Here is a 19,184-nt window from a genome sequence, read left to right on the forward strand (position 1 = left end):
ACATGCACATATATATAAGTATAAAAGCTTTACACTTATTTTTTTTTTATGAGGAAGATGAGCCCTGAGCTAACATCCGCAACCAATCTCCTTCTTTTTGCTGAGGAAGATTGGCCCTGAGCTAACATCTGTGCCCATCTTCCTCTACTTTATATGTGGGATGCTGCCACAGCATGGCTTGATGAGCAGTGTGTAGGTCCGCACCCGGGATCCAAACCAGTGAACCCCAGACCACCAAAGTGAAGTGCATGAACTTAACCACTATGCCACTCAGCTGGCCCCTAGGCTTATTTTTGGTGCCATTAACAAATTCCTTTACTTCTATTATTCTTAGGTGAATACTCCCGACAATTAGATGAGAAAGATGCTTTAGTCTCTCAGCTTTCAAGGAGCAAACAAGCATTTACCCAGCAGATTGAGGAGCTGAAACGTCAACTAGAGGAAGAAACTAAAGTGAGTTTTACCAAAGATCTTCTTGGCTAATGAAATCTAAACATGTCCAGTTAGGTTCTACTTTGGATGTGTGAATTAAATATCACTGAATAAATGAATTTAAGTCACTGAACTGGTACTTCTGCAGGCCAAGAACGCCCTGGCCCACGCCCTGCAGTCCTCCCGCCACGACTGTGACCTCCTGCGGGAACAGTATGAGGAGGAGCAGGAAGGCAAGGCCGAGCTGCAGAGGGCGCTGTCCAAGGCCAACAGCGAGGTTGCCCAGTGGAGGACCAAGTACGAGACGGACGCCATCCAGCGCACGGAGGAGCTGGAGGAGGCCAAGTATGTGCTTTGAACTCAGGGGGAGGAAAATGACACGTTTCTTAGCTGCCCAACTCAACAACTCCTAGAAGCAACTGTGATGATGTTGACAATGATGACAACACAGTAATAAGAGCAGAAGCTAACAGTTACTGACTGCATACTATGTGTCAAGTACTATATACACATTAGCTCATGTAGTCTTCATAGGACATTTTGTTATTATTATTCTTATCTCTATTTTAGAGATGAGGAAATTGAGGGCTGTGAGAGGTTAACCAACTAAGCCAAGGGCACGTGGTTAATAAATGGTGCAGCTGGGATTACACCAGACATTCTGCTTCCAGAGCCCAGCTAAAGCATCGCAGTAGAAAGAGATTGCTCTTAAAAGTCATGTTGGAGGCCCTGAAATCATACATAATGTTCAGGATCAGTCTAAATAAAGTGAAGCCTTAGTCTGTGTAGAGACCAAAGGGAACCTTCAAGTAGGTCTTCTTGGGCATTAGGGCTAAAGGCTGTTCTGTACCTTACAGTAGGCATGGAATTGGGAACAAAGAATGTAGGTGATTCAGAAGAAGAAAAAAAAACCTGCCTTTGCTTAAACTGGATGAATTGTCTTGATTTATTCATCAGTTTTTCTCTCATGAGATTGTCCAACTCTATATGATTAGAAGAAACTGGCTATTGTTCTCTAGGGAGAAAGTACACAAAATGAAACAGAGAGTCTGAGAAAGCAAATTAATATGCTCACTATATTTTTTCCCACTAAAAATATCTAGTTAGCCTCAAGTCCTTTTTGGAATGAGATGAGATACATAAATCAATTAATAAAATTGTCCTGGCCATTCATTCTCCACAACCATACTCAATCAGAAGTCCTGAAAATTCCGAATTACATATGCAACGAGACACACACAGCAGAGCACTAACAGTGCCTCTAAGAATTCAACAACATACCAAGGACTTGAATCCAATCGTTCACCACTTTGGACCTTTTCGTGCAGTTTATCAATCTAGAAAGCAGTTCTGGCTACAAGGTTTGAAAACCATGTTATTTGCCATTATGGAAACAGGATTATTAAAGGGGGCCAAGGAGGTTATCACTTGCCCCCATTCTTGACCACTCTCCTTACCCGCCTGGCTCACTTTTCAGGAAGAAGCTGGCCCAGCGTCTGCAGGAAGCTGAGGAACATGTAGAAGCTGTGAACGCCAAATGTGCTTCTCTTGAGAAGACCAAGCAGCGGCTCCAGAACGAAGTGGAGGACCTCATGCTGGACGTGGAGAGATCTAATGCTGCCTGCGCAGCTCTTGATAAGAAGCAAAGGAACTTTGACAAGGTGGCCCAGACTGCTTAACATTATCAATGTTTTACTTGGTCTCCCCTTCTCCTTGCACTGGCTGACGATTTACTGCTTTTCAGGTCCTATCAGAATGGAAACAGAAGTATGAGGAAACTCAGGCTGAACTGGAGGCCTCCCAGAAGGAGTCCCGTTCTCTCAGTACTGAGCTGTTCAAGGTCAAGAATGCCTATGAGGAATCCCTGGATCAACTTGAAACGCTAAAGCGAGAGAATAAGAACTTGCAGCGTGAGTCCTCTAGAACTTCCCTACCTCATACAGCCCTGGCAGGACATTTCCATGTCACCATCAGCTGACCTCTTCTCTCTTGCCTGTTCACCCACAGAGGAGATTTCTGACCTCACAGAGCAGATTGCTGAGGGTGGGAAGCAAATCCATGAATTGGAGAAAATAAAGAAGCAAGTGGAACAAGAGAAATGTGACATTCAGGCTGCCTTAGAAGAAGCAGAGGTACACATTATTAGGTTGTGGGGGAAAAAATCAAAGACAGACATCGGTGAAAACACTCACAGTGGGCAATGATACTGTAAAATGGATACACTGTTACAGACCTGGTGAGAATTCAAACTCATATAACGTTTAGGAAGGGCAATGGGCAACAGTTATCAAGAGCCCTAAAAATGTAAACACTATGACTCATCAATTCTATTTCTAAGAATCTATTCCAACAAAATAATCGTAAGTGGAGGTAAAGTTTTAAGCACAAAGATGTCCAGTCCAAGAACAAGATTAAGAAAATTACGCAACACCTATATGTTACAATTTTATACAGAGATTAAATGTAATTAATATGTGGAAATATTTATAGCAGACAGTAATTTTTAAAGCAATATACACAATTGCATATACAATATAATTTTATTATGTAGAAACGTACATAAACAAGAAAAAAACTAGAAAAAACACACCACATTAAAATGGTTATCTCCGAGTGAGGACACAACAGGAGGATTTTTCTTTGTTTTTATATATTGCCCCCAAGTTCTACAGTGAACACGTATTTCATAGTCACAAAAAATATAGATGCTTTAAAACTGAGAATTTCTACAACAGGAATTAGTATATGATACATGAACATTTTAATTTATAAAACAGACTGAGAGTTCATGTTTACTACACAAGTTTAATCATATCACTTTTGTTAGTACATATATGAATAATATTTGCATAGCACTTTATATTTTACAAAGCACCTTTATTACAGAGCTGCCTTTATAACCCATGACCGAATAAACAAAAGAATGATTTAGCTAGCAGGCTTCTGGAACTACTATATTGTGCTTTGTTAAATTACACAAGCTGATTTTTTTTTAAAGATTTTATTTTTCCTTTTTCTCCTCAAAGTCCCCCGGCACATAGCTGTGTATTTTTAGTTGTGGGTCCTTCTAGTTGTGCCATGTGGGACACCGCCACAGCATGGCCTGATGAGCGGTGCCATGTCCGTGCCCAGGATCAGGACCGGCGAAACCCTGGTCCGCTGAAGCAGAACGTGCGAACTTAACCACTCGGCCACGGGGCCAGCCCCACACAAGCTGATATTAATAAGAGTTTGGCTCACAAGAGAACATACTCCAAAAATTCACACTATTTTTCATTATTAATTGAACACTGTTTTGTTAAGGCATCTCTTGAACATGAAGAGGGAAAGATCCTGCGCATCCAGCTTGAGTTGAACCAAGTCAAGTCTGAAGTTGACAGGAAAATTGCTGAAAAGGATGAGGAAATTGACCAGCTGAAGAGAAACCACATTAGAGTCGTGGAGACGATGCAGAGCACCCTGGATGCCGAGATCAGAAGCAGGAATGATGCTCTGAGAGTCAAGAAGAAGATGGAAGGAGATCTGAATGAAATGGAAATCCAGCTGAACCACGCCAACCGCTTGGCAGCAGAGACCTTGAGGAACTATAGGAACACCCAAGGCATCCTCAAGGTAAACAAGTCCACATTTAACGGCCCGGATCAGTCAGGCAGGTTACCTGTCTTCCACTCCTCAAAACACCTTCTTGTAAAACCATCCATTTTTTTCTTTTAACAAATTGTACAGCTCACAGAATGGAGGTAGCTAAATTAAATACATGTAGGACATAATATTTTTAAAGAAATGTTATGTAAAAGAACAAACGGAAATCCAGAGACAAAGTATGACACGAGAGAAAGTGCAAGGCTCGCACCAACAAGCCTGAGGTTGAGTCTTAGTTTTGTTACTTACTAGCTGCCTGATTTTAGGCAAGTTATTTAACCTCTCAGAACCTTTGTTTCTGCTTCTACAAAATAAGAATGAAACTACCCACCTCATAGGGTTATTGTGAGGATCAAATGAGATAAAAGATGTCAAGGACCGGGTAAAGCATATGGAAAATGTTCCATAAATAATAGACATTAGTGGCTCCCACATGAAAAAATAACCAGTTAATGGCATAAACAGAACAAGAATCTGCCTTCTGATAATTCTCTCTTACTTGAGCTGGTGACATCACCATTTTCATGTTCTTTCAAATGACAGGCCTGTCATTTCCTGTTCCTGGCACCAGTACTTCTTGCCGTTCATCTCCTGGGATGTTCACATCCTCTTCAGAGTGTCTAAGGACATTTTTTCTACTTAACAGGACACCCAGCTGCACCTGGATGATGCTCTCCGGGGCCAGGAGGACCTGAAGGAGCAGCTGGCCATGGTGGAGCGCAGAGCCAACCTGCTGCAGGCCGAGATCGAGGAGCTGCGGGCCACTCTGGAGCAGACCGAGAGGAGCAGGAAAATCGCAGAGCAGGAGCTCCTGGATGCCAGTGAGCGCGTCCAGCTCCTGCACACCCAGGTGAGACCCTCACATCACACAAAGGCTGGTGTATTGTTAAATGATGAATCAGAATCAAAATGTAGAAGCACTCCATTTTCATAAATATGTATACATTAAAAGGGATGGGGGGGCTGGCCCCGTGGCCGAGTGGTTAAGTCTGTGCACTCCGCTGCGGGCGGCCCAGTGTTTCGTTGGTTTGAATCCTGGGCACGGACATGGCACTGCTCATCAAACCACGCTGAGGCAGCGTCCCACATGCTACAACTAGAAGGACCCACAACGAAGAATATACAACTATGTACTGGGGGGCTTTGGGGAGAAAAAGGAAAAAATAAAATCTTTAAAAAAAAAAAAAGGGATGGGGATGTGCTCTAAAATATTAATTGCAGTTATCTTAGAGGGATGGGGTTATAAGTTTTTTTATGTGTGTGTTCCTATTTGTCTTTTTTAGATTTTCTACCAAAAAAAAAAGAGGGTATTACTTTTTTATTTAAAAATAAGGTTTGGTTATTTATTTTGAAAACCATCATGTGAAATAAACTTGAATGAAGATATCTATACTCCAAAACTCAAAAACGTTCCATGCAGTGTTTCCCATCAGGGGCACTTCAGCATTTAGCATCGTTGTGTTTGCTGTCGCTGTGCCTTGCAGGTCATTTAACCTCCCTGATTTGCCTGGACTTTAAGTGGAGTAGCACCCTCTAGACATTTTGACAACCAAAAATATCCACCCCCAAACATTTCCAAATGCCGACCGAGACAGCAGTGCTTCCTTTTGAGAACCACTGAGTTGATATGTTAACATAATATTTTCATAAGACTAATTCAGCATTCCCCAAGGGAACAAACCATGAAAGTTCACAGAGAATAGATTCCTCCTAATTGAGAAATCCCAGTGCCAGGCACTCAACAAAAAGCATCTATTCTTTCCGAATATTTCCAACCTTTTAAGGACAGAATACTAGTGATGTCCGGTTGAAATATAATTGAAAGAGCAATTCATTAATATAGGCATTCTTAAACCTCAGAAGTCCTTATGCATAAATCAGATGGATGTTGGGGCAACGAGGGCAGAGGGAAGTCCAACCTTGCAAATAATTATTCTGCACTGAACAAATATTTAAAGTTTAGTGAAATGTTGTCATTAGTTCCTTGCCATGAGCCAACAAGGAAGACACATAAAACACCAAAGGGCAAACTGCAAATCTTGCAAATTTCCACTATTTTTAACAGAACACCAGCCTGATCAACACCAAGAAGAAACTGGAAAATGATGTGTCACAACTCCAGAGCGAAGTGGAAGAAGTAATTCAAGAATCACGCAACGCAGAAGAAAAGGCCAAGAAGGCCATCACTGATGTGAGCAAGATGAGCATTTGTTTTATTGATACCACATGCTACCCTCCATTACCAGTTTCCTTATCTTCTTGATTTATTTGCTAATTAGGCGGCCATGATGGCTGAGGAGCTGAAGAAGGAGCAGGACACCAGCGCCCACCTGGAGCGGATGAAGAAGAACATGGAGCAGACGGTGAAGGACCTGCAGCACCGTCTGGATGAGGCTGAGCAGCTGGCCCTGAAGGGTGGGAAGAAGCAGATCCAGAAACTGGAGGCCAGGGTGGGTATCTCAATCTCCCAGGCTGGGAAGGGGAAAACGACACTCCCTCTACCCTTCTCTTTTCCCACATACTGACTCCCATCTTTGTACTAGGGCTGGAGACATCCACTCAATATCTTCAGTAGGTCCTGAGCTAATTAATATCCCCCAAGGCTAACTGTGCACGTACCTTCCTTGGTGGTAGGTACGTGAGCTTGAAGGAGAGGTTGAAAGCGAACAGAAACGCAATGCTGAGGCTGTTAAAGGTTTGCGGAAACACGAGAGAAGAGTAAAGGAACTCACCTACCAGGTAAGGGGAACAGCTTTCTAGAATATCCAGACTTCCTGCCAGTGGGAAACTGAAACCTGGTGATGATTTATGTCACACCCACAAATAGATACACATTAACTTGGTACATATAAGGGGCAAATGACACAGTTGCTTATCACAGACCTATACCAAGCTTGGAAAATCAGGAAGGCCTTTACAAGAGAGCATAAGAGGGGAAAGGTCACAAGTTTTAAAGACAGATAAACTGGCTTTTAGCCCTAGTTTGGCCTCTCTTACTTTTAGAACTTGGGTGGGTTACTTAACACTCTCAACCTTAGTTTCATTACCTATAAAATAGAATAACATCTACTCTACAGGGTAGGAAGGTAAGGATTAGAGAAGATGTGTATAATTCCCTAATACAGCACCTGCACATAGTGGACATTTAACAAGAGTGGTGACTGCGAATACTATGAAAAAAGTCTCAAAGTTGACCAAGTTTACCCCAGGCCCACCTGCCATCATACCAAAGTGATTTATTTTACCATCTGTAGTAGGCTTATTGCATTGGGTTGAATGCAGACCACTTTTTCCAACTTCCAGACTGAGGAAGACCGCAAGAATGTTCTCAGGCTGCAGGACTTGGTAGATAAATTACAGGCAAAGGTGAAATCATACAAGAGACAAGCAGAGGAGGCTGTAAGTATCTTTAAGCCTTTGAGGGAAAAAGAAAACTTCTTTTGGGATAAAAATATATTAAGAGAATGTGTTAATGAGAAAAAAGGAGACAAAGTAAGAATCTACCAGTCATATTTTAAGAGAGATGATTTTATAAATACGAATTTACCTCCAAATCCTAATTACAAAATAAGACTTCAAGAGGAGATATTTTTATTATTAGACATTTTGTAAGTTTTGAGGGGAAAAAAAGAAAGCTCCAAATAACCCACCTTACTTGATAGCTGCAAAGAATATACAGTAGAAGTTCTACTTAACACCATGATAAAATCCTCTCCCTCTGGAAATGCACAAAAGCAAGTGTTTTCAAAAACCAAACTTGAATCTTTCCCCAACTGACTCATTGGCTCACTACCAATGTCATCATCAGTGGCTCATCTCTCCACATCTGCTAAAGCAAATAAGGATGTGCCGGAAGACTGGCCAGTTTCACTTCTCCTGGTTGTTCCCCCTTCTTCCAGACACAACGCAGTAGGCAAGAAGCAAGGAAAGGAAAGAAGCAAGGGGCAGGCATAAATGGTAATAAGTCCAACCAACAGAGGTGTACTTTCTTCCTAGCCCCACTTTTCCCTTTCTCTGTCTACCAGAGTCAAAATATATGGGAAAAAATTTAAGGTGGGATTTTCCCAAAGTTATCATTTGACCTTACATTCACTTACTAAACACTGTGAAGGCACAGGGGTCTCCTCCTCCTTTCCACCCAGTCCATACATCATAAACAGATTTCACATAAGTATGGGTTTGACATAAGGTTCTCCTTTCCATTTTGAAACTGTTTCTTCTTTTGTTCTTAAAAGTAAAAAACGTAATTGAAGTTACAAGCAAGTTCTGTCCAGATTTGAAGTCAGATATGGCAAACAGACCATAACAGGGAACTATTTGAGTTGAGGAAATAATCCCATTAGGTGACAAGTGCAATGAGAACCACAAGGCTTAATTCTCACAATGCTATCTCTATTCTTAGGAGGAACAATCCAACGCTAACCTTGCCAAATTCCGCAAGCTCCAGCACGAGCTGGAGGAGGCCGAGGAACGGGCTGACATCGCCGAGTCCCAGGTCAACAAGCTGCGGGTGAAGAGCCGGGAGGTTCACACAAAACTCAGCGCAGAGTGAACACAGCTGCCTCATGCTGCCAAGTGGCTGAAGAAATGCACAAAATGTGCTAATTTTGGTCACTTGTTTTATGATGTTTCTTTTTCTCTTAATGCTGAGTAAATAAAAACTACAGTAAACTTATAAATTAACAGACTGTCATTTTTTACTTTCCCACCTAGAAATTATTTTTTTAATATTATATATGGCTTTGCAGGGCATTCAGTATTTTGTACCTCCATCACCACCCAGCATCCCCTTTCCCATCTTCCCCTCCCATCCACACATACACACACACAGTTATCTTCTGCTACATTTGTTTTCATTAAAACTCTCTGCAGTGTTAAGAATTCCTATGGAAAACACACCCTCAGGCTGCCCCCTCAAACAGGACCCATTCATTTATCTGCTCCACAAACAGTTATGGGGCATCTTCTACGCGCCAGGCCCTGTGCTAAATTCTGTGGATATACCAGTGAATAAAGCATAGTTCCTGCCTTCTGGGAGCTTATGTTCTACAAGCAGAGAAAGGCAATCAACAAGTAAGAAGCTATATAATGTATCAGACGGTAAGCACTAATGGGAAATTAAAAAGCAGGAGGTGGCAGTTCGTATTGTGAGGAGAGTAGTGAACGAGGGGATCTCCAATAAGAAGACATTCATTTGAGCAAAGACCTGAAGGAAACAAGGGAGTAAGCCAAGTGAGTACATGAGGGCAGAGCATTTCCAAGCAGAGGGAACCACAGAAAACGCAAAAGCCTTGAGGCAGGGGCAGGTTGGCATGTCACAGGACAGGAAGGAGCGCAGCAGGGCTGGAGGAGAATGAGCAAGAGAGAATTATGACAAAGGAGAGGAACCAGAGGGCCCAGAGTTCTCATAGGGCCCAAGGGCTACCTGAGGACTTTTGCCTTTACTCAGAGTGAGATGGGAAAGGAGGGTTTTGAGCAGAGGGGTGATACTAATACACATTTTGCAAGAATCACTGTGGCTGCTGTGGGGTGAATAAACCGAAAAGGGCAATGGTAGAACCCAGGAGACCAGCTGGGAGCCTATTGTAAAATAAAAGATAAAAAACCACAGTGGCTTAGACCAGAGAAATAACACTGGGAGATGATCAGTAGGTGGATTCTTGATGTACTATGAAGGTAGCGCACACAGGATTTTCTGATAGACTGGACGGGTGGGTGGGTAAGACAGAGACGAGAGAGAAAGAGTTAGGAAAAATGGAAGGATAAGACAAGAAAGATTTGGTGAAGCACAAACATGAGGGGTTTGATCTCCAGAAGGAGAGGAGGGAGTAGAACAAAAATGCAATCTAGATAAAAATTGTATTTTATGCATTCCTGTCCCTCTTCCACCTTCTAGCATCCACTCTCCCCCGCCCCAATCTTGTACAGTACAAATTATACAGGCCACAATCTCAAGTATGTCTACAATCATACCAAAAGTTTAAAACAAAAAAAATTTCAAAATACTCTCCTAAACAAAATTTTGGATCAAAGTGAAAACCAAAACTACAATTATAAAAACGTCCAGAAGTAAACATAAGAGTAAATCTTTGTGACCTTGGCTCACGCAAAGATTTCTTAGGTACACCACCAGGAGCACAAGCCGCGAAAGAGAAGATTGATAGATCGGACTTTATCAAATTTCAAAGTTTCTGATCTTTGAAAAACACTGTTAAGGAGAATGAGAAGTCACGGACTGAGAGGAAGTATCTGCAAATTATATCCCTGATAAAGGACTTGAGTCCAGAATATATAAAGAAATCTAAAAATTCAATAAAAAGAAAACAAATCACCCAATTTTTAAGGAGGCAAAAAATTAAAACAAACATTTCCCCGAAAAAGATTTACAGATGGCAAACAGGCACATGAAAAATGCTCAACATCATGAGTTATTAGGAAAACACAATTAAAATATAATGAGATGTCACTACATATCTATTACAATCGCTAAAAGTCCAAGCGTTGGCCAAGAGGTGGAGGAACTGGACTTCTCATATCTGCTAGTGGTAATGTAAAATGGCACAACAACTTTGGAAGACAGTTTGGCAACTTCTTAAAAAGTTAAGAAATTATCCATTTGTTCCAGTTATTCCACTCCTAGGTATTTACCCAAGAGAAATGAAAACATATGTCCACACAAAAACTTGTACACAAATATTCACAGCATATTTATTTGTAATAGCCAAAAACTGGAAACAACCCAAATGTCCATCAACAGGTGAATGGATAAACACGTTGTGGTAAATCCATACAATGGAATACTACTCAGCAATAAAAAGAAATAAACAATCAACACACAAAAAAACATGGATGAATCTCAAAATAATTATGCAGAGTGAAAGCAGCCAGACCAAAGAAAAAGTGTGGACTCTACTATCCCATTTATATAAAAATCTAGAAAATAACAACTATTCTATAGTGACAGAAAGCTGACCAGTGGTTGCCTAGAGATGGAGAGGTAGGATTTATGGGAAGCACAGAGGCACAGTAGGAGGTATTCCAAGGAGCAGGAGGAAACTTTGGGGGACAATGGTCATGTTCATTACCATGATTTCGATGATGGTGTCACAGTGTATACATACGTCTAATTCACTTTAAACAGTGCAGCTTATTATATGTCAGTCATAACTTCATAACCCTGGTTAAAATTTTTCATTGAGGGAAATACTACAATAATAGTGCTTTGGGAAAATAATAATTAGAATACTGTATGTCAAACTTTAAAGCCAGAATTATAATTTTTGATAGGAATTACATTAAATGTATTTATCAGTTTGGGGGAAATTAACATATTTACTATATTGATTCTTCCAAATTACGGATGTGGTATATTTCTCCATTTATTTAGATCTTTGATTTCTTTCAACAGCATTTTGTAGTTTTCAGCATACAGCCCTGCACGTTTTGTTAGATTTACATCTAAATTTTTCTTTTCCTTTCTTTCCTTTTGTTTTTAAGTGATTGTAAATGGTACTGTATTTCTAATTTTGGTGTCCACACGTTCATTGCTAGCATACAGCACATAGAAATACAATTGATTTTTGTATGTTTATCTTAGATCCTGAAACCCCACTAAACTCACTTAATAGTTCTGAGTTTCTTTGTAAATTCTTTGGGATTTTCTACATGGCCAATCACGTCATCTGGGGAAACCACCACTTAAAGTGAATCTAAATTACCATGAAGTCCAAAATTACATAGTAAATTTGGGGGGGGGAAGTCTGATTGGGATTTTATCTTAAAAATAAAGCCAAAGTATTGAAATAACTTTACTTTACGTTACATTGCACAAGATTTAGATTATACTTACAACTGTCCGCTAATTCTTAGAGAATGAATTAATGTGGGAGTTGGGAGGAGAGGGACATAATTCCCACAATCTTATATGAAACGGCATCCTTTATGTTTAATTTTTGCAATGCAATCATTAAAAATGTCCCTTTTTGCAAAAAGGGTGTGATGGTTTCACTGATATTTTTCTTTTTAAGATTTTTATTTTTCCTTTTTCTCCCAAAGGCCCCCCAGTACACAGTTGTGTATTTTTAGTTATGGGTCCTTCTAGTTGTGGCATGTACGCCCAGGATTTGAACCAGCGAAACCCTGGGCTGCTGAAGCAGAGCTCGGGAACTTAACCACTCGGCCACAGGGCGGCCCCTATTTTCATTGATATTTTTAAAGTTGTTCCTCATCCTTTGATCCTGAAACTCATTCTCTTGAAATGCTTACTGGATCACCATCTTTGTCCATTTTCAGTTCTTCTGTTCTCAGCCAGTTCAGCGCTGCTGCATCCACAGTGGTCAACGGCTTTGCAAAATTCAAGCAGATTTCTAATACCACTTTCATCAACTTGATTAAATTCTGCAACTTTTACAAGATCTGTCATTTTATTTTGCAGTCATGTTACGTTGATTATTGAATACTTACAACATCGGACGATAAGCACAATCATTAGTGAATACTTTTTGTTTTCCTATGCAATATCATTCCTGTGGAGACTCCAACAACAGGCACGCCACTATTGTGAACCTTAAAACATCCATAAGCCTTTGTCCAGAAAGTCTAGTCTATAAATTTCATAATTAAAGACATGTATAAACATTTACATACACATATGTTTACTAGAATATGTAAAAGAACAAAAAATTAAAGCAACCTGAATGTCCAACAACAGAAAACTGGTTACATAAATGATGGTACATTTATAGGATGGAAGGCTATGTAACTATGAACAAGCATGATGAAGAAGAGTTCATAGGATGAGAAAATTTTCATAATCTGTTAAGTTTTAAAGGCAGAACAAAAAACTATCCCAACGGTGCACGGTTTAAAAACATGTGTTTAAAGAAACTGCATACATGTTTACAAACATGTAAAAAAAAGGTGAGAAAGGACTTAAACCAAAATGTAGGTAGAGATGACATGTATGCTACAGTTTTAGGAGGGATTCAAAATTTGCCTTCCACGTTTCAGCATATTTTTCCATCTTTCTACAACGTGTACATTACCTCTGAAATTTTTTTAAAGGCTCATAGTTTTTAAATACATAAATAAAATTACCCTGCTTCTTAAGAAGATTTCATATCCACCCTCATCAAAGACATGGCCATGAGTGACAACAGAAAGGTGAAGAGGACAGGGTCATTTGATGGATGAGACCATTAGCACAGCTGCTGAAAGCCGTCGCCTTTCATCTAAGCTTTCAGGGGGGATTAACATTCCAGGGCTAACACGGCAGCTGTCAGTGCGCGCAGAGGCCCGGGCACACGCTACACATGCCAGTGTCCCCAGGCACCTTTGCTGCAGACTGTATCAGTCACATTTTCCTAAGTGGGAAGCAGAAGAATCAGCTGTGGGCACATGGAAAGAACCTTACTTAAGGCTGGAATGTACCAGCCTGATTCCTCCCTCCTGGCTCCCCGGGCCACCAAGATGCCGTTTCCGGAGCCCACAAGGAAAAAGAAAGCCTCTCCGGGGGTGAAGGAGAAAACACTCCCCTTGGGGACCCACCCAAAACGGGGATTTTCTTAGATTATAGTAGCCTGACCTTCACAAGAGGGCGGACTCTTTTCTCCCCTCCTCACAGAAACTATGGCTTACGGCTCTCTCTTGGGGAAACTGAGGTACGATGCAGCGCGAGGGCTCAAATTATGAGGAATTTTGATAAGAGCATGGATGGCAAAGGTGGTGCCTTTTGAGCAACAGAATCATAATTTTTTCCAGGATTCCGAAAAATGATTCAATTGATAGCCACAGATTTTAGGACCCAAAATGGACTGAGCACCATCTATTATATAAGTTTACGTATATGCAGTACAATCACGTGCCTACACAGGCAATGAAAAATTTCAAATGGAAACTGGCGACTTAAAAATTTTTCCAAAATCTCCTTCTGGCCGGTCACGTCAAGAGTCCTGCGTTCAAATTCCCGCCCCACGGCCAGCTTCACAGCCGCCGGCAGCCCTCTGCCTCCCGCAGTTACGCTCAGGGAACACCGGGGGATCAGGGAACACCGGGGGACCAGCTGGGCCCTCAGCGCCCGCAAACTCTCACAGCCTCACTCACCGCCCACGTCCCACTGTCGCCTCCAGGCGGGTCTTGCTCTGGGCGGGGCACTTCCGGCCTCTCCTTCCCTCAGCCTGGCTCCCCCATGATGCCCTGGGGCGCACCGGAAGTGATCCTCCCCTCCCTGGTAAATTGAAACTTTGTTTCTTTCCAATGGACTTTGGGTGGGTCCCTCCAAGTCAGCACTCCTGTGCTTTCTTCCGTTATCAGTACTGCGATCCACCCGCACACCCCCAACTAGATCATAAGCTGCTGGAGAAAACCAACTTTTTATCCACGATGCCTGGAACGGTGTCTTCATAAGCCACCTGTTAACTGAGGGGCGCTCAGTAAATTCTTTCTGTCTGACAGAATGAAGCAAAGCTGAATAGAAAAAGAGCAGATAATCGGGCCAACACGCAGCACAGAATAAGGAAGAATAAAGTCGCCTTTCTACCAATAGCTGACATTTAAGGCCTGAAGTCCTTACCTTAGTTTGCAAAGCTCTGACCATCTGGCCCCTGGCCACTTCTGCCGCTTCATTCCCTACTCCTGTTTCCCTCGCTCCCTTCACCCCTGCCCTACTGGCCTTTTTTTCTTTCCCTGTGCAGGCAGCTCACCTCCCAGAGCCTTCACATTTGTTTCCCCTGCCTGGAATACTGTCCCTCTGATAGTCTTATGGCTTCCTCCTTCACTTCAAATATCACCTCTTCAGGAAGGTTTCCTTGATCAACTCATTTACACACCACACAACCACTATTTCCTTATCCTGCTTTTCCTTTCCTTCAGAGCGTTTATCATTAACTGACATTAGATATCTGTTTGTTTGTTGTCTGTCCCCATATACACACACCCTAGAATAGAAATTTTTTTTTGGCTGAGGAAAGTTGGCCCTGAGCTAACAACTATTACCAATCTTCCTTTGGTCGCTTGAGGAAGATTCACCCTGAGCTAACATCTGTGCCAGTTTACTCTATTTTGTATGTGGGTCGCTGCCACAGCATGACTGCCAATGAGAGGTGTAGGTGGCACCCAGGAGCCAAACCCAGGCTGCCAAAGTGGAGTGCCACAGACTTAACCACTAGACCATAGGGCCGGCCCCCTAGAATAGAATTTTCATGAGGAGAGAGACTGCCTGTGTTGTTCCCCAGCACTTAAAATCCTCCAGAGCATAGTAAGCCCTCAATTAATGATGAATAAACAATTGAATGAGTGTTGCTGACTCTGTGCATTACAGCTTCAAAATTAGCAGTTTGAGGTGTGAATTTCTTCACCATCTAGCTTGGTGAAAGATCTCAAGCTAGTTTCACCTAGCCCTGGCTTGATCAGATTTGAGGCTTTTGCCATGATATTCCCAACAACCTTTCAATGAGGAGCTTATCTGAGTTTGCCCAGGACTGTACCAATTTTAAAACTAAAGGTCTCAGGAACATCTTCAGTCCCAAGCAAACTAGGACTGTTGGTCACCCTACTTTCAGGTATCCAGGCTCCATCTTCCTTTTGTTTTATTGTTGTGGGGGGAGGTATCGGCAGGCGGGGTGAGGGTGTGGACCTAAGAGTGTTCTGGGCCATCTGAACAGGAAATTGGCTACACATGGCAGGTAGGATGGAGGGACCGGATGGACCATGGTCAGGCTGTAGTCAGCTGGCAGTCTCACCAAACAGCAACAAACAAGACATGAGAGAACACCATAGATGTTGTCCTGCCTTCCGGGGCCCTCTGGCACCGGCAGGGGTTGGTGCTTTCTCTACTGAAAGCTCCTGGTTTCTAAATCTCAGGTCCCGCCCACTCTCCTTTTTCCAAACTATCACATCACTTCTAAATAGTACCCTGTTGTGCATTCATTAACTGAGTTGTCACTAGAATCTCATGTCGCTATTACCACCATTTTATCAATGAAGAAACTGAGGCTCTAAAAAGTTAAATAACTTACCCAAATTCACATAGTTTAAATGGTAAAGTCAGTATTTGAATCCCAGCATTCTGACGGTCAAGGTCAATTCTTAGTTACTACATTGTCATGCAATTTTAACAATATAAATGCATATTTTGGCTATGTCCAGCAAAGGATATATCTTTTTTTTTGTTTAAGGACACATCTTTTAAGACCCAATAGCAGTAAGTAAAAGGAATTGCTTATTCTTTTCTTAGTTCTAATGAGGCTTTAAGCAACTGAAATAACCAAAACACAACTAATAGACAAAAAAAGGTAAATGACAGAGACTCTGACCCTTGCAGGTATCAGTCAAGGTGATGGGGCCAGGCGGGGAAGTCTCCAGTTTATTGAGCAGACCTAGCTGGTAGGACTTCTTCTCTGAACATAATGTTCCCAGGCCATCCACACATCTCTCCAAGTTGTTTCAGAGAAGGGCGCCTGGTTTGTGTGTAATTCTGAGATGCATGTATGATTCTGAGAGCATTAGTGTCTTACAGGATCTTGCAAAACCAGAAGCAGCTGAATTGTAGTGAAAAGACAAACCAGACTCGGAATCAAAGATGTTTCTTCCAGTTCTCACTCTGCCCCTCGCTAGCTGTATTACCAGGCACCTAACCTTGCGAAGCCTCAGTTTTCCAACATATAAAACTGACAAATTTATTTCCTCTTTAAGATTTAAGAAGAGTCCATTTAAATAATTCTCTTGATAATCCCCTATCAACTTTCTGCTTTGCAAAATTTCAGTGTATAAATGCTAGCAGTGAAGAAGATTGTGTGTTGCGTTTGAAAGAGCTCTGAACTAGCTCTCCTGAGTTTGAGAGCAGAAGAGGAGAGTCTGTTTCTACCTTAAGTATTAATTAGGTAACCTGTCCAGAACCTCAATTTCTGATTCTGTAAGTTTAGGGTTAGATTAGATCATATTGAAGGCCCTCTCTCATTCTGGAATCTAATATTCTCTCTTAAATCTTTAATTAGGCATTCACATATAAATTCACGTCGCTCACTAATGTACCTGTCCCATGACTTTCACCTAGAAATTTCTGTTCCTGGCGAGGGAGCTTCCTGCTGCTTTTTGAAACTTCATCTGTTACATAAGCTCTTAGAGAGCTGTGAGGGGTGAGTGTGATCCCGCTATCAGCACAGCTAATTGCCCTTTCTTCTCAAGTAGCCCTCTGAGGACTGACGTGGATCACACTTTTTCCTAGTCCTCTCTCGTTGGCCCTGCTACTGCCTTGTCTTTCTGCACCACCCGAATCTGCACTTCCTCTGAAGGCATCTTATATCGTGATTGGTGGAGAGATTTGCTCCTAGGAAAATCAGGAAAACTTTTCCTCCTCCCTACCAGCTGCTCACTCCTTAATCCCTGGCCGTCAAAGCTTCTACCCCCACCATCCTGCTGACATTAATATCAAGATCACCTCCCTGACCAGTCCAATATCCTTCTCATGATCCTCCTTTTCTCCAGCTTCTCTAGTGCTCTTCATTCTATCCTCTCTCTTGAAAATATCGCTTCCCCTGACTTCTTTTGATACTACTAATAAAGTTCCTTTCACTTTAGAGCTGACAAAACAATTTTGTAACAAGCCTGGAGAAAACCCTCACTCGCAGAACTCCTCTCAGGTTAGAGAGAGATGGGACGGCAGTGTGGGATGTGAGCTGTGGACTACAGGGGGTAGTGGCAGGGTAAGGTGAGTCCCCCAAAAGGGCATATGTGAGTAAAAATAGGTGGTCACCAAACTTTCCAAGGATGAAAGTGGTCTTCTTTACTTGAGGACTTTTATTTTCTTGAGTAACCATGATGAATAGGAATGCAGGTCTATGGCAGAGCTAAAAGGCTCCCCATAATACAGTAACAACTGAGTGCCAGTAAGAGTGGGGGAGATACACCTCAGGGGAAGAAAGGAATGAACCACTAGCATCAAGGTGTGTAATATAATCCTCTTCTATGTTTCTTCATACAAAATCTTCAGTAAAGTCCACATTGCTGGCTTCCGTCTTTGGCAGTCATGCATTATCTGCTAAAGTCTGTGTCAAGGATGACACAGATCAAAACACACTGTTTGGCATGGGCTGGAAACAGACTGCATGCAGAGACAGCCACATATACATGGGAAGACAGTATCTCATTTGACCCCCCACACCATCCTCGTGACTTGGACAGAAACAGAATTATTTGTCTGACTTTGCGGCTGAAAGGGAAAACACCACAGTTGCTGAGAGAGGTGATGTGACCAGCCACAGTCAGTAAAGGGCAGAAGTAAAATATGGACCCACTTGGCTCTTTGGGCTCCAGCAAGATCTCACTCAGGTATTTGCTTCCCTGCAGAATGAGCTTTTATTTTCCCCATTCTTTCTGCCTTCCTTCCCTCCTCCCACCTCCTAAACATGCAGCCTTCCTCTGAGAACTCAACCTCCTTAATGAGTTCGTGTCACCTCTATACAGGCGACACCTCCACACACACACAAACACACAGACCTACATCTTCAGCCTTGACTTCTCCTTTAAACTTTGACCCCTTATCTCTCTCTACCAGCTGAACATTACCATCATTTTGACCGCAATACATCTAAAATCTAAACTCGTCTTTCCCCTCTTTAGTATTTCCTCTGGGCTGGTGTCATCCCCTAGATTTCCAGGCTGAAATGAGGACTGGATGAAAGACAGGATTCTCTGATTCCTCCTCCCGCCTCAAACCCGGCAGTCATCAAAGTCCTGCGGATCCTGCATTCCGGCTATCTCTGAGTTTCCCCTTTCCTCTTAAATCTCATTTCTATCTTGCTTAGTCAAGGCCCTCCTCACTTTACACCACAATTATTGTTTACATTCAATGAAAGTAGATTTTTAATGTGTGTTGAGTGGATTTTAAGGTATTGTTATAACATGAGATAGGACCTCCGAAAATAAGCCTGCAACTCACAGAGGTCTTTTTACTTCCTGGGGCTTAAAAGTTTTCTCATCTGCTGCATCTAAATGGGACAGTGAGGCAGAAAAACTTTGATCCGCACAATGCACTTCTCCTCGACTCTGCAGGATGGACTCAGAGACACCAGGGCACAGCCATAGTGAAGGCCAGCGCTCTGGTGCTCTAGAGA

General features: G+C 42.1%; 1 protein-coding gene across 4 annotated transcripts in view; it reads left to right on the plus strand.

Annotated features, from left to right (window-relative positions):
* The window catches only part of MYH8 (myosin heavy chain 8), a 29,289-nt gene extending 20,536 nt beyond the window's left edge, over positions 1 to 8,753 (plus strand). For all 4 annotated transcript variants that reach the window (XM_070482011.1, XM_070482014.1, XM_070482013.1 and 1 more), the window contains exons 29-40: positions 335 to 453; positions 581 to 777; positions 1,910 to 2,093; positions 2,177 to 2,342; positions 2,440 to 2,564; positions 3,736 to 4,044; positions 4,721 to 4,924; positions 6,140 to 6,265; positions 6,354 to 6,524; positions 6,709 to 6,813; positions 7,378 to 7,473; positions 8,477 to 8,753. In XM_070482011.1, coding sequence (XP_070338112.1) covers positions 335 to 453; positions 581 to 777; positions 1,910 to 2,093; positions 2,177 to 2,342; positions 2,440 to 2,564; positions 3,736 to 4,044; positions 4,721 to 4,924; positions 6,140 to 6,265; positions 6,354 to 6,524; positions 6,709 to 6,813; positions 7,378 to 7,473; positions 8,477 to 8,626 — 1,952 coding nt within the window. In that variant the 3' untranslated portion in view covers positions 8,627 to 8,753. The remainder of the gene's footprint in view (positions 1 to 334; positions 454 to 580; positions 778 to 1,909; positions 2,094 to 2,176; positions 2,343 to 2,439; positions 2,565 to 3,735; positions 4,045 to 4,720; positions 4,925 to 6,139; positions 6,266 to 6,353; positions 6,525 to 6,708; positions 6,814 to 7,377; positions 7,474 to 8,476) is intronic.
* The last annotated feature ends 10,431 nt before the right edge of the window (positions 8,754 to 19,184 follow it).

The sequence above is a fragment of the Equus asinus genome, chromosome 13, assembly GCF_041296235.1.
Source record: "Equus asinus isolate D_3611 breed Donkey chromosome 13, EquAss-T2T_v2, whole genome shotgun sequence".
NCBI classification, from domain to species: Eukaryota; Metazoa; Chordata; class Mammalia; order Perissodactyla; family Equidae; genus Equus; species Equus asinus.